At 42.9% G+C, this 16,368-nt stretch overlaps 1 protein-coding gene across 2 annotated transcripts in view; it reads right to left on the bottom strand.

Moving 5' to 3' along the window:
• The window catches only part of SLCO5A1 (solute carrier organic anion transporter family member 5A1), a 115,696-nt gene that overhangs the window by 46,782 nt on the left and 52,546 nt on the right, over window positions 1–16,368 (bottom strand). For both annotated transcript variants that reach the window (XM_060243663.1, XM_060243664.1), the window contains exons 3-4: window positions 11,511–11,643; window positions 7,885–8,105 (exon numbers count right to left, since the gene is read on the bottom strand). In XM_060243663.1, the coding sequence (XP_060099646.1) occupies window positions 7,885–8,105; window positions 11,511–11,643 (354 nt within the window). The remainder of the gene's footprint in view (window positions 1–7,884; window positions 8,106–11,510; window positions 11,644–16,368) is intronic.

Genomic DNA, 16,368 nt, shown 5'->3' with positions numbered 1-16,368 from the left:
CCTGTCCTCGCAATGGGCCTACAATGTCCTTGCTCTTTTTCTTGCTCATTCTGAGCTTTAGCTTTCCTTTTTTAAAAAAAAACTTATATTACTTTTGTTAATAATAAAATAAAATATAACAATATTATGATGTTACAGGCTTAGTTTCATAGATACTATACTTCACATTGACAAGACTAGAATGTATTAGTTATCTTTAGCTTTCCTAACTGTTTCTCTACAAGCACTAGTTGTTTATATTCATCATATATGCTGCAGGTCATAAGTCACCACAAAATGTAACTTGCCCTCAGTTCCAAAAACATTTATGTAAAGTCAAAATCAAAACCTTTATTATAGACTTCCATTGCTCAACGGTTTTATTCTAAAGTCTGTTCTGAACTACTGATAAGCAAATCATTACTAGGTCTGAACTACTATGATAAGCAAATGGCTTTTAAACTGCATGTTGAAGGTGGGGCAGGGGGGGAAGAGTAAGAAGGGAGCGTTAGGCAGCAAAATCTGCAGAATTGCCAACTGAACAATTATGATGCTGCAATGTCAAAATAAGAAAAGGTGACATTGTGAGGTAAAGCTGAAACTGCGCCAATATCCCTGCAAAATGATGATGTAGTTTCATGCTGATGCCAACACTAGGATAACAAACAGCATAGGAATTACAATTACAAAGGTTGAAAGGAAAATTGTTTATGCCATAGGAAAGTCACCTTGGGGAAAAAAATCTATCTGAAGGAGCACTTTCTTCCATACATTCTCCAATATACACAGAGAAAGCCATGTTCTGTGTAGCCCCATGGTTGCAGGTATGAGCAATGGAAGCAAAATCAATGACCTTCTCTCTGCTTGTTTCCTGTCTTTGTTATTTGATCCACCTGGAGCCTTGCCTATCAATTCCTATTTGAAACTCAGCAGACTTGTGAGCGTTCCCGTTCAGGAGATCATCTGGGAAATCTGGATAGATGATATAGTGGTTCAGTTATGCTTCTGCATTCTTGGGTAGTTGATTTTAGGTTTTTGCAGATGACCTTTACAATAGTTTTTTTTTTTAAATACTAATGATTTATGTAGTAAACGAATTCAAGATCCTACTGGATTATGCTTCTAGTTTAAATATATATTAAAACTAGGGATGAACACAAACTGGGGAAATGGTGGTTTGATTGGTTCAGTTTAGAGATGCCAAACTGGCAGCAAACTCTTCAGCTGTACTTGAGAGAGGTGTTCAAAAATTTCCCATTGTGTGTGGGTTAGAGGAAAACAGGAGTCCCTCAAAACTAGCACAGCACATCTTCAAGCAAGGAAAAGAATCAGAGAGAGATACGAGATGACAGCTCTTCTCAACAAAGCAGCCCAGGACCATGATGCAGAGGGACACAGAGAGATGGGACTTCCCCCCTGCAAGGCTCACAAGGCCCCACTTGTTTATTACTAACAGGAAAGCAAGGACTCGTGTTATATCCACTAATATTTATTAATAAAGGACACAGCAACCACACAGGAGCTACTAACTTCTGCACTTCTCATGTTGAGCAAGCTAACTTATTACAGCCAACTAGAACTGTTGTGTAATTTCCACCTGGACCTCTAGCTGGAAGGAAACTGGCAGTTTCATAACAGTGCCTGGATGCTAGCTTTATCCCCCTTTTAATGCAGGTAACTTACCATGGAAAGCATTCACGTGAATTAGTAGTTTGTTGGAGTAAGATTTAAGGTTATGCAATTCCTATTAGTTTGTGCTGAAATTTCCTAAGGCAGTGGAAGCTTGGTTATGACACTGAGGATAATGTTTATTTATTTATTTATTTAATGGACTTATATCCCGCCCTTCTCACCGAAGTGTCTCAGGGCGGCTCACAACATAATGATTCATACAATTCAATTTAAAACATTTACAAATACAATAAAACCATAATTAATAAAACAAGATAAAATAAAGCCAGCGGTCTATAAGAGCATTTTATTCCATCCAAAGATGTTCCATCCAAATATCAGTTAGGTGTTATAGGCCTGCCGGAAGAGGGCTGTCTTGCAGGCCCTGCGGAACTGCCCTAGGTCCCGCAGGGCCCGCACCTCCTCCGGCAGCTGGTTCCACCAGTAAGGTGCCGCTGTTGAGAAGGCCCGATCCCTGGTGGATTTTAGGCGGGCCTCCTTTGGCCCAGGGACTACCAGCAGATTTTGTGAGCCGGAACGTAGTACTCTCTGGGGAACGTGTGGGGAGAGACGGTCCCTAAGGTAGGCAGGTCCTAGGCCATACAGGGCTTTAAAGGTAATGACCAACACCTTGTACCGGACTCAGAATGTTACTGGCAGCCAGTGCAGATCCCGGAGCCCCGGCCGAATGTGCTCCCATCTTGGGAGCCCTAATAGCAGCCGGGCAGCAGCGTTCTGCACCAACTGCAGTTTCCGGGTCCGGCACAAGGGTAGCCCCATGTAGAGGGCATTACAGTAGTCCAACCTCGAGGTGACCGTAGCATGAATCACTGTTGCTAGGTCGTCGCGCTCCAGGAAGGGGGCCAACTGTCTCGCCCGCCTAAGGTGAAAAAAAGCGGACTTGGCAGTAGCTGCTATCTGAGCCTCCATCGTCAGAGAAGGCTCCAATAGCACCCCCAGGCTCTTAACCCTGCCCGACGCTGTCAACGGCGCGCCGTCAAAAACTGGCAGGGGGATTTCCCTTCCCGGGCCGCAGCGACCCAAACAAAGGACCTCTGTCTTCGCTGGATTCAGCCTCAGCCCGCTCAGCCTAAGCCACCTAGCCACTGCCTGTAACGCCCGGTCCAGATTTTCTGGGACACAGGCGGGCCGGCCGTCCATAAGCAGATAGAGCTGGGTGTCATCCGCATATTGGTGACAACCCAGCCCATACCTTCGGGCAATCTGGGCAAGGGGGCGCATATAGATGTTGAATAACATCGGGGAAAGTACCGCCCCTTGAGGCACGCCGCAGTCAAGCGTGTGTCTCTGGGACAGTTCCTCCCCAATCGCCACCCTTTGTCCCCGACCATCAAGGAAAGAGGAAAGCCATTGCAAGGCCAGCACCTGAATCCCAGCGTCGGCAAGGCGGCGCGCCAGAAGCCGATGGTCGACCGTATCGAACGCTGCCGATAGGTCCAACAACATCAGCACCGCCGAGCCGCCTTGATCCAGATGCCGCTGAAGGTCATCCACCAGGGCGACCAGCACCGTCTCCGCCCCATGGCCCGGGCGGAAACCAGATTGGTAGGGGTCAAGGATAGAAGCATCCTCCAGGAAACTCTGTAGCTGCAACGCCACTGCCCTCTCAATAAGTTTGCCCAAAAAGGGCAAATTCGAGACCGGCCGATAGTGTGCCAATTCGGCCGGATCTAACGTTGTTTTCTTCAAGAGGGGACGGACCACCGCCTCCTTGAGCGCTGATGGAAAACGCCCCTCCAGTAGGGATCTATTTATGATATCCCGTATAGGATATCTATCAAAATGTTGGTGGAAGAACTAATTATTTCACATGCAATTGCGTCTCTGAAGTTCCTGTAATCTCTGGCCAATTCAGCAGTTTTTTATATTGAGTGCTATTGGGTAATCACTGAACATGCTGTTTACTCAAGCATAACAGTTTAGGCATTACTGTTCTCACTTTCTTTGGCACAGCCAAAGAATACAGTGACTCTTCTCATCACCACTATAATGTTAGCACCAGTATCCACTTCTTCATGCGAATGCTTTCCATGATAAGTTACCTGCATTAAAAGGGGGAAATGAGGCTTTTAGATTATTATAGATCTAAACAAAGCCCTTTTAGCTAGAAGCCTTAGGGACAATAGCAAACTGCATGGACCCTCAATACAGTAACCATAATAAATGCTGTAAAAAAAATTAATACCCAAGGCACAAGGTTTTTGAAAATTAAAATTGGAGAAACATTCTATTTGTATCCCAAATGGTTCACTTTTAGCACGGATGACCCATCTGTAGAGGATTCTTGGTCTGTTCCCAACAAGAAGCTCAAAGTAGTTACATAAAGAGAGATAAGAGGCAGAGTGATGTTTTCACTATGTAAATATTGTGTGTATTTCATTTCTATGCTATGTTGCTATGATTTAAAATGCAGGTGTGTAGAGTGTGGGGGGATGGGTGACTGAAGTCTATTATGATTTGACTAGGAATAAGGCCCATTGTGAAGGAAAATACAATGGGCTCTAGAAAGCATTTCTGGGCAAGTGCCCCCCTACCCTTGCTGTCTTCCCACCCACCCAAAGTGAAGGCATTCACTCCCCCCTCCAATTCCAGGGGAACTGATCTTTGCTATCTAGAGAGCAGCTGTAATTCTAAGTGATCTCAAGCCCTCACCTGGCGATTGGCAACAATAGTCCCATGGGAGGAAATGGCTAGTTTGGAGAGTGGAGTCTATGGAATTGTACCTGTCTGAGGTCCTATCCTCCTCAAACCCCACCCTCTACAGCCTCTACCCCTCAAATCTCCAGGAATTAGCCAAACTGAAGTTGTGCTACTGCTAAGTCACACTGGCCATCAATGGATGTGATCACACACACTAAATAATACGCTTTTAATCCACTTTCAATGCACTTTCCAACTGGATTTTGTCAGTTCACACAGTAGAATCCAGCTGGAAAGTGCACTGAAAGTGCATTATTCAACTGTGCACAATAGCAGCCCTAGTGGGGCTGCTGCTGAACAAGAGCTAGCAGCCAGGCCTAGTTAAGTCATGCCAGCCATGTGGCATCAAGTCAGGCCTAGGGTAGCCAACCTCCAGATGGAGCCTGAAGATCTCCTGAGATCACAACTGAACTCCAGACAACAAATCTCTAACCCCATCCTGAATAAAAGAACTGCTTTGGAGGATGGACTGTATGCCATTTTATTCACCTGAGGCCTCTTCCTTTACTGAAAGAAGCAGCCTTTGTTGCCTAGCAACAGCCTCTGGCTAGGAGTGAGGCTGAGGGAAGGAGGGAGAGAGAGGGTAGGAAATACTCCCAGAGGGGCCAGGCCTTGCCGCCTAGTCACATTATGGCAGCCACAGCTCCCTGGCTATTTCTGCAGCCTTTGGAGGCTGCATGTGCTGGGAGGCCATCTGTGTGGACCACTGATTGGGTGGCAGTGGTTTGTTGCCAGCTGATACCTTTTGTGAGTCCAGTTGACAGAGAGGACACAGAAAAGAGCTGGAGATGTGTGTATCTGAGGTAAGACTGTTTTGGTGGTTTGTTCAACATTTCTGGGCCTGCGGTAGGCAGGGGCAGGGGAGTCAGCCAATGGGAGGCAAGAGACACTGACTGAGCTGTCATGGGCCAATGGTTTATGGAGTGTATTGAATGCACTCCTAAGCCAATGGGAGACCTTCATTTGGCCACCACCATTAGCAAATTATGTATATATGATAAGATGGTAGCTGGACCCTAGGGAGCAGAGCTGCGTGTTTTGTTCAGAGAGGCTTTGAATGAGAGTTAGTGCTGAGCAGTGTGCATGTGGAGAAAGAAGCTTGAGTGAGGTGCTGTATGGTGTGAGAGAAATCTGTGTGGAGGTTATTAGCCTAAGTGGCAAGTCATAAAAATAAGCCTAAGTGGCAAATGAGAAAATAAGTCTCTGCAGTAGGTCTGCTTAAGGAACTTTAGAGAATCTAACTGTAACCATTATGACTACGTACCTACTTGAAACCATTAACTTTATTAACTTTACAGAAACAATAAATAAACTATAGTCATGCTTAAGATAACCATTTTAGAGCAAAGGACTCCCTTTTACCTGAGAGCCACCCCCATATGTTCACCGTTCTGTCAATTTACCATGTACAACTAAGCCATCCTGTTCTTGGGGTCCAACTAAGAATTCTAAGGCAAGAGCCTTTGGAAATAACAAAAATAAGTAGGAAACTAAGAAAGGCAAGGAGGCAGCATAGCACAAATCACCTCAGAACACTACAAAGAGGTGGCCTTACAGAGGTCTCAAAGAAAGCATGAAAACATTATAGGCAGTCTCTTCCGAGAAGACTAAATCTCCATACCAGGGTGATTGACAGTGAAATCACTATCCTTAGACTGGAGTAACTGCACAGGATTGTAGTGTGAATTAGCTAATTATGCAAATAAAGGGCCAAAGCACTCTCAGAAGGAGGCAAGCAGTAAATCATGCAGACACAGACTGCAGTCTTCTGTGTGGACAGCTATTTGGATGAATGAGTAACCACACTGGCAATTTACTCACAGCATGCTCTTCTATATAACTTTGGAATTGCTGGACTGTCTTATTTCTCAAGAACAAACAGATCTACGCCAATGCTTCTTAAACACTGAGGACTAGCATGGATGCACATCACATACCTTGTGGTTACCACTCAAACGTCTTCTCAGCTAAAAGTCATTTGCTGCATTTGCTCTTTGCGCCTATGATCCAAATAAACTATAACCCACTGCACATGACCCACATTCAGTCACTGCAGGAAGAGGAGAGTGGAAATGAGAGTGCTGGCTATGCCTCCCACCTACGTGTGATCATCAGTTGGTGGCAGTACCTACACACAGACCAAGTTTATGAACATATGCTCTCTCCTAGTGATAGGGGATGTGGTTTTCTAAACATTCATTTGCGTAGGGTGCGAGTGTATACACATATCAAGAGCAGGAGCATTAACACATAGGTACTGTATTCACAACCTAACAAATGCGTACAGGTAGGTGTGGGGCCAGTGTGATCTTGACCACTTTTCTTCTTGGCACATTGACTGGGCATGGGGAAAGGTAATGTGTAGAGAGATACTGTTGCACAAAGAACTCCACACACAGCTGAGCAGCTATAGACAACATAATATGCAGCTGCATCTAGCATGGGAGTTGGTTCCCTACCTTGACTAGCTGATATTGCCACATGGATACATGCCATGATTACCTCAAGGGTAACCTACTGTAAAGCACTCTTATACAGTCTATGCTTGACGTCAACTCAGAAACTCAGACTGGTACAAAATGCAGCAGCCCTATTACTAACAGGTACCAGGCAGGCCGTATTCATCACAAATTTTGGCTGATTCATGGTTCGTGAAGCAATGTTCACAAACTGAAGAGCCACCATGAACATCCATTAATTTTGATGCACTTTGTGGCAGTCTGTGAAAAACAAAAAATAGGAGCAGAAAGTACAGGTTTAAACTTTAGATGACTCACAAACCAATACAAACCAGTTCAGTTCACAAACCTGCCTATTGGTTTGCAGCTCAACCATAAATCCGGTGCATGCCCATTCCTAGGTACTAGTTATCATTTACAAGGCCACCATTCATAACCTGCATCTCATACTATGGTCCACAATGGGCATTTCAGTCATTTGAACAGAATCTTTAAAAGCTTATGTCAAACAAATTGATAAGATTGGCAACCGCCTGCTCACATATATTCCCTGTGGTGATTCCCATCTTGTGAAATGGCCTGTCTGAGGTCAGGAAGGCTCCTACACATCTGTCATCAGACCAAATGTGAAGAAAACAAATGTTCAGGAGATCATTTTTATAGTGGAATTGATCTGCAGTGGGATAGAATGGTCCAGAGGAGCACCTTCATATGGGAGTGGGTACTGTATTGCTTGTATCTTTATAATCACAAATTCTTCATTGCTCAGACTATGCTGGCCTGGCTGGCTTGTTGTACTGACATTCAATTTTGTATTTGTACTCCTAGTGTATTGTTCAGTTGCATTGTTTATTACATATATTTTACTGTATGATCATCTTGTTGCTTGCTTTATTCAGTTTTGCACTTCTAGTCCAATAGCATTATCCATCCAGTGTCCTATATTGTATGATTATTTTAAAAAATTATTCTGTGTGTGTATGTGTACTCCAGAATTCTTGCGTCTTGGTAAGAAAAGTAGGCTATAAATAAAATAATGCCATTCAAAGCATACCTTTAACATTCTTTCCAAATCCCATTGAAGCAGGAACTTCATTGTCTACTTGACTTTTGCTATTTGCTTTCTCTTTCACAATTTCATCATCACTTGAAACATCAGACTTCTTCATCTTTTTCTTCTTTTTCTTATGGCGAGGTGGAAGTTTTTTTGGGAAAGTAAACATTGGGAGTATCACAAGGACCATTGCAATGGCACAAAGAAGGAATCCACTCCACCTAAAGTAAGGAGATAATTTTTTTAAAAAGCTGCTTTTGATTTAATACAATGTTAACAGCCATGGAACAAAACAAAATAGTTATCACATTCTGTAACGGTACAGAGAACTTGTATTTATTTTAAAAGGTTTCTACTATGTAGCTCTCACTGGTATTCAAAACACAGCTTATCAAAATTTCAAAATATACAAAAAATCTATCTATGTACACACACACTCAGGGTAAAACCTAATTAAACTAAAATATTAATGATAAAACAGATTTCAAAACAAAAAAAAAGTAAAATGATAAAACAGATGTTAAAACAAAAAAATTCATCTTAAAACCAGCAGGGGTTTCATCAATAACAACAACAGCAGATAATATTAACATTAAAAGCTGGTGACAAAAGACTGGGCGACATAAAATCCAACTACACAAACCTAAAAATGATCAAAATGCCTTAGAAAACAGGCATATTTTTGGCACAGGATAAATATATAAGAAGGAAAGCCAGATGAATACTTGTAGAGAGAACACTCAAAAACAGGAGCACCATAACTTTTACATAATAGAAAACAGCAGTTAGATTATTGTGGTAACAACAGCAACAATGTGAGTCTGTCCATCCACTCTACAGCAGGCTTAGCTCATCACAAAATGAAACTAAGAGTGTCAAACTTGGCCTACCAGCTTCAGGTTGATTGTAGAAGCGGCAGTGCCAAATACGAAGGGCATCAGAACATTCCCACCTAGATTAGCTCCAGTACACTCCTCTGTATTTGCAGTGGAAGAGAAGGTTTACTCAAAGAGAAGCCAGGAAAGGTGCACAGACAGCGATAGTGGAAAATATCCTCTCAAAGGGAGAGAGAAGGAATTTAACTTCTCTGACTGAACAGAGCCTGTTTGGTGGGTTAGTTTCTGACTAAGATCTAGAAGACCCAGGTTTAAATCCCACTTCTTCCACAGCAGCTGATTGAGTGAACCAGTCACATTGTCTCACTTGGTTGTTATAGGATAAAACAGAGGAGACGAGAACAGTGCAAGTTGCTTTGGGTCCCATTGGGGAGAAAGATGGCATATGCCATTGGTTATAAATCTAATTTTGCCTACAGCTTGCCAAAAAAAAAAGGATGTGCTTGCTGTTGCTTTATCCGCTATTGCTGCATCTCTTTTAACAGGAAGCAGAACTGCTCATCCAATATTTAAACTAATGTTATAAATAATGAGCACATAAAGATTCCAGGCTGGTGAGCAGTTGCATATGTAGTTTTTCTTATACATATGAAAGAAAAGACACTCTGCATTACAAAATGTAATTATTCTATAAACAGTCTCCATCCAAACCATTTAAAACGATGTTTTGTCTGTTCAATTGCTTACAAACCATGGGTTAGCATCCTGGCTTGTAAGCAAGAGAACAAGGTGTAGTGCATTATTTTGCCTAATTGTCACAATGATGTGTGGTTTTTCATGAACCCAGAAGTTCTGATATTTGAGTTACATATGATCAGAGAGCAAAGGAATATGACAGGCTTGTTTTTGTAAGAAACAGATCATAGTTCATTAAGTTGAAGGCTTCTTCACCAATCACTTGAGGCAGAGGCTATTTCAAGTAGCAATAGTGCTTTTCATAGAGCCACCAAAATTGGTACCAGAGGCATAGACTTCAAAACAATCACTGAAAGGCTCAGAATTATTTCAGAACTGAATCAAATAACTGACTTACAGATAAAATCATCTAGTGCTCTGGTCAGCAATATTACATAGCACTTATATTGTGTCAATAATTCATAGACATTATTTCAGCAATCCTTAGCAAAAGCACTGTATTAACCCATTATTGCAAACTGGGGGAAGGGGAAAAACTAAAGCAGAACAGAATAGTAACATCTAAAACTATCAAGAAAGACTGTAGCTAAGGCAATAGTTGGACTTCATGCCTTGCAAACCACTATCCTACACCAGTCTATTCCAGGGATTGACAACAAAAGATCCTGATCAGCAATAAGGTCTCTTGTAGAGTCACTTTGTGAAGCAGGTATGAGAGGTGGACCAACACCCCCCATAACTCGCTATTAGGTGTGCCAAAAAGTTCCATTGCCACATTTGTTATTTCTTCTCTTCTTTTGCTTCTAGTATGGAAAATGGAAGATATGTTCCAGAGGTCCAGATTTGGCCCCACCAGCTGATCTTGTAGCATAAGCCCAATAGAGAACACCCTACTCCCTAAAAATTTTCCTCTTGCTCTTGCAGTGATTCACCAGCTATTCAACTATATCAAGGAGAAAGGCCTTTCTAGCAAAAAATCCTTGGTGTACTAGATAGGAACCTTGGGACTTATATTCAACTCTGGTATCCTGCTCAGCATCATGTTGTTGTTTTTTTAAATGTAGTGGAATTGGCGGCATAGTCAACCTACATAATGATACCCAGATAGACTGGGATGGACGATTCCCACATTCTTAGGTCACCAGCTGCTGCCAAATTCCATACTGCTGACATAGTCATCAAAAGCTGAGTATTCTACCAGCAGAGCACCAATTAAAGAGAATCTGGTAGAATTAAGAAGCCATAGCCTTTATGGCTACTTAAGTCTCTTCTAAATGTGCCTAATTATAACACACTACTTAGTTATTTCTATCCAGCAGATGTTTGGAACTGAATGTCTGAAAAATTATTCATATTAAGACCTCCACTATAATTGCCATAGTTAAATTGGTATCACCTTTTCCTGTGACTCTTGTATTACTGCTACTTCTTTCAGTTAAGATAGGCAATGCTTCTGCACTTGACAAGCTTTGAGTGGTCTGAGGGCCCATGAGGCTATTAAACTGTTAAAGCTGAACAAACCACACCCTGCTCCCTGCGTGGATAAAAAGACTGCCTGTGAGCTCCAAGTACACCACTGAATGCTTTCCAAACGATTAATAAGAATGATTAACAAAGAATCCAAGACCACTAGAACAGCAGTATCAAATTCTTGGCGGATGAACTAGAGCTTTAAAGAACCTTTCTAGAAGATTGTAAGTACTTCATCTGGCACCATATGCCATTTCCAACAGTGTTCAGCCAAATAGTTCTGGAAACTTACTAGCAGGGCATAAAGATGATGGCTATTCATGCTTGTGTTTAGCATCTCATACTCTGAAGCATTCTGCCTCTAAACACAAAAGTCCCATTAAATTACCAAGGCAAGAAACTATCAATAGACCTATCTTCCATTAATTTTTCTAATCCTTTTCAAAGAATCCATCACCATTGACCTCTGGTTGTTCAAATGCCCCTCCAATCATGACAAATGCAATCTTCATGGTTCACAACATTAATTGAAAATGCCTTATTCACTTTCATTTTGTTAGCTAGCCATGAATTCTAAATCAATGGCTATTCCTATGCATTAAAAAACAAAATGTTGCAACTTACCAGTTACCAATGAATCGAGGGTCACTCTGGTCAATTTGAACAGTACTTCTAGGATCAACATAAAACCCAATAAGAACTCCTCCTAATAAATATCCTGCTGCAGGGCCAAGAGCTCCCATTACATACATTATGGCTGTAAAAACAAAAGAAGAAAGTATACCCAGAACACATGAATAGTACCATGTCATGAATATAGTAAGATCAGAGAAGCAGGCTGCAGCACTGTAACATTTCACACAACAGAAGAAAGAAAACTGAGTGATCTACTTTCATGGTATACATCTCAAAAAGGATCAATTATTGTCTTTATGCAGTTCCCAGCTTTTCCCATAAAAATCTTTTCCCTTGCAACTACAATGAAAAATTTCTTAAGCAACAAGTTCAATTTCTGATTCATAGTATATCCATCCATCCATCCATCCATCCATCCATCCATCCATCCATCCAGAGAGCCAGTTTGGTGGAGGAGAGCCAGTTTGGTGTAGTGGTTAAGCGTGAGGAGTCTTATCTGGGAGAACTGGATTTGATTCCCCACTCCTCCACTTGCACCTGCTAGCATGGCATTGGGTCAGCCATAGCTCTGGCAGAGGTTGTCCTTGAAAGGGCAGCTGCTGTGAGAGCCCTCTCCAGCCCCACCCACCTCACAGGGTGTCTGTTGTGGGGGAGGAAGGTAAAGGAGATTGTGAGCCGCTCTGAGACTCTTCGGAGTGGAGGGTGGGATATAAATCCAGTATCTTCTTCTTCATCCACACACACATTCCACTTTGCAATTTTTTTAATGCAAAAATTTCAGGATCACTTTCCATAAGCTACATTCAGAAATCAAAATAACCTAGGTCAGGAAGGCCCCCCACACTTCTGTCATTCTGCAAATTATGTCAAAAACAGAATTGTTCAGGAGGGCATTTTTATAACAGCAGTAGGGCAACATTACAACAAAATGGTTCAGGAAGGTGCATTTATAAAAGGAATGGGACTGAGAACAATATCATTATATAGTATTATCATCCAGTTTGGTGTAGTGGTTAAGTGTGCGGAGACTTATCTGGGAGAACCGGGTTTGATTCCCCCCTCCTCCACTTGCACCTGCTGGAATGGCCTTGGGTCAGCCATAGCTCTGGCAGAGGTTGTCCTTGAAAGGGCAGCTGCTGTGAGAGCTTTCTCCAACCCCACCCACCTCACAGGGTGTCTGTTGTGGGGAAGGAAGGTAAAGGAGATTGTGAGCCGCTCTGAGACTCTTCGGAGTGGAGGACGGGATATAAATCCAGTATCATCATCTCCTTCTACTTTCACTGCTTTATTTTTATTCATATGGAATATAGTAGAAGTGGAATACATACCACTTCTAATCCTTAATGCTTTGTTTCAGGGTGCTGTAATCATAGTCATTTAATACACAGGAAGTTGCTTTATACTCCACCAGACACCAGGCTATTGGTCCATCAAGGTCAGTTTTGTCTACTCAGACTGACATCGCTCTCCAGGGTGTCAGGCAAAGGTCTTTCACATCACCTGCTACCTGATCCTGAAGATGATGGGGATTGAACCCTCTGTCTTCTTCATACTAAACATATGCTCTACTATTGAACCACTGCCCCTCCAAATTAACTGTTTATTAGATGTCCCATCCTATTGATTTTTCTGACTTACACAATCTAACCACAGTGAGTCTCAACGAGAAATGCAGAGCAGGGGCAAGGAGAACAAAAGACAGGCACTCCCATTGGAGTCAGAAACTGCAATCTGCTTCCTACCTCCAGGAATTATGGGAAGGGGAAGTGTACATATATCAACATGTTTATACATCTCATATAAATACATTTCATTTTTTGCTTATTATCTTCTACAAATCTAACTGAATACTAACAACAAATAAACTCCTTCCTCTGATATATGTACACTTAATAAAATATTAATTTAAAAATAAAAATAAAAATGAGAAGAGGTTTATCTGTAATCATCGGGAGTGATAACAGGCTATCGTTCATTGATAAAACTGTACAAGGTATGTCTACTTTGCTCGGTATCACTTGGAAGTTGTATGCTGCCTAACGCCCGCAGAGCTCAGCAAAAGTTGAAAGGGCTAACAGATCTCTGAAGAACGCCATCTAAACTCTGTCAAGGAACCTATTTGCCGTGGACTACAATGTTGCCAATCGCATTGTTCCGGTTGCACTGCCTGCCACACAAACGACTCAAACTGTTCCCATTTGAGATTGTCTACGAAAGGCTCCCCCTCTAGTCCAAGGAGTTTGGGGCGACCTCTCACAGTTAGGAGCCTCATAACTTGGAAAGAACTGCAAGCCTTGGGCAAAGCTGTGAAAGATGTGAACAGGTATGTGTTTGAGACTCTGCCATATCAAATTTATTCTCCTGTACATGCTTACCAGCCAGGAGACAGTGTGTGGGTTAAAAGCTGGAGGGCAAAAACCTTACAGCTTAAGTGGAAGGGCCCATTTACGTTCTTTTAAGTTCTCCTACAGCTACCAAGTTCCAAGGAGTAGCAGCATGGATCCTCAATCAGTTCCGCAGGGCCTGCAAGACCACCCTTTTTAAACTTGCACATTCGGACTGCTAAAGAAGTTTGTTAATCAAGGATCCGCCAATGCGGTTTTAAAGACCTATACCGCTGTGTATAAACTGGCAGAACTAGCGTTAAACACCATCAGCACTGTCAGTCGAAGTTACTTAACCGTATGTACTGGATTATTGGATTTAATGTTATTAAGTTTAATGTTTTTATATTGTTAAATTTAAAGGTTTTATCTATTATTGTATGTTTTTATAAAGTGTTGTTAGCCGCCCTGAGCCTGCCGAGGTGGGGAGGGCGGGATAGAAATAAAATTTATTATTATTATTATTATTATTATTATTATTATTATTATTATTATTATTATTATTATTATTATTATTATTATTATTATACCTAAGTGTCATGACAACTTCCTCTCCACAAGTGGGGATGAAAGTAATTCATAGCTGAATCCATATAAACAATTTTTATTCATTTCTAAATATGCCAGAGATATTTCTTGTAGATTTTAGCCAGGGAAGACAGAAAAGCATTCTAGCTTCCAAACACAAAATGATAAGGGAATTATTCATATTCGTTAATGCTTTTCATTAAGCAGAACTTTTGTATAGGCATGATTTCAAACTATTTTTTCCCAGACTTCTGCTAACGAACTACACCGGGGTGTCAAATGTCTGGTCCACAGGCCAGAATTGGCCTGCCCAGGACTTTAATCAGGCCCCCAGGGCTCTTTTCTCCCCCTCTTTCAGATCCCTGCCTTATCTTTGCAGCTGCAGTACAGACAAAGCTGCAAGGAAAATGTGGAACAGACTCTCCATCAAAGCTGTGGGGAGATCAAGGAGTGGATTTTCCATTAAGGTCCCTGTGCCCAGAGAGATAGGACCCAGGGACCTTGATTCATTGCATGTTTTCCTTGCAGGTTTGTATGTGCTACTATGTGTTTTAATGGAGTGGAGATCAGTTTCCTTTCAGCATTCCTATATAGACAGCTGAAGTTCAGGCTTCCTGGAGTTGTGTCCTTGCAAATGAAGCGTTGATGCTTTGAGCCAGCTTGCCTCTGCTCAATGGACCTGAGAACTGGTGCCTAGTGAGTACTCTAACCTGGGAACCAACAGCCAGGGGGTTTTTTGGTAGAAAAAGCCCATCAGGAACTCATTTGCATATTGGGCCACACCCTGGCTGCACTATTGTTTTGCACAGGAACTCATTTGCATATTAGGCCCCACCCCGACTCAAGGCAGCCGGAATTGCGTTCCTGCTCAAAAAATGCCCTGCACATAGTCAAAGGGAAATATTACACTGGAGAGCCATTGCCAATCTGAGTAGACCACAGGAGGGGGGGGGGGAGAGAGACGTTTGCAATGCCATTTCATTGTTTTCCCAGGCTCAAAGCATTTTATATTTTTAGTTTCTGCTATGATCCTTGTGCTTTTTCTTGATGTTTTATTTTTAAAATTGCATTGTCAAATCCCACTATTCCGCCACCTTTCCATTTTGAACAAAATACTGCAAGAATTTTAAGCATGTTTATATTTTAAGTTTAAAAGTATCTTTAATTGTGTTTGTCTGTGTCCTTAATAAGGTTTATATCTCCGCTACCTTGCATTACATTTTATGACACACATGGCCAGGGCCGACTCTCCCACTAGGCAAAGTAGGCAGTTGCCTAGGGCGCTGTGAGATTGGGGGCGGAAAATTCAGCTCCCCACCCCCTCCCGGTGTCCCAGGCAAGCACCTAGTTTGCCTGCCTCCTCGCCTGCCGCCGCCTGCCATTGCCATCCCCCTCCCTTCCCTTCGCCTCCCCGCTGCGCCTCCTCCCCTCCCCGCCATGCCTCCTCCTCCTCCCTCCCTCCCTTCCCCACGTGTCAATTGCAATGCCGGAATTGGCTCTAACGCTATGTTCCAGCGATCTAAAGCCCCCCCCCCCGCTGGCAATTACTTGCTCAGCGGGTGAAACCATACCGCGGGGCCTCACTTGCACTCAGTTTGGATGGCATCCTGACTCCTCCCATCCAGAAAGTGGGGAGGAGTCAGCGACAGTGAGGCCACCCTTTCAGGATGCCAGTCCAGACAGAATGCAAGCAAGGCCCCGCAGTGCGGTTTTACCTGCCGAGCAAGTCATCGCCGGCAGGTGGGGGTGCTTTAGATCGCCAAAAAGCGGCGTTAGAGCTGGTTCCAGCATTACATTTGATATGTGGGGAAGGGAGGGAGGAGGAAGAGGCACGGCAGGAAGGCGCAGAGCTGCAGGGGGGAACTGCGGTGGGGTGCTTGGGGGGGCGCCAGGCAGCAAGTCTACTTAGGGTGCCCCAGGGCATCGGGCCAGCC

This window comes from Heteronotia binoei, chromosome 7 (genome assembly GCF_032191835.1).
Source record: "Heteronotia binoei isolate CCM8104 ecotype False Entrance Well chromosome 7, APGP_CSIRO_Hbin_v1, whole genome shotgun sequence".
Lineage (NCBI taxonomy): Eukaryota > Metazoa > Chordata > Lepidosauria > Squamata > Gekkonidae > Heteronotia > Heteronotia binoei.
This window is presented reverse-complemented; position numbering and strand designations above follow the sequence as displayed.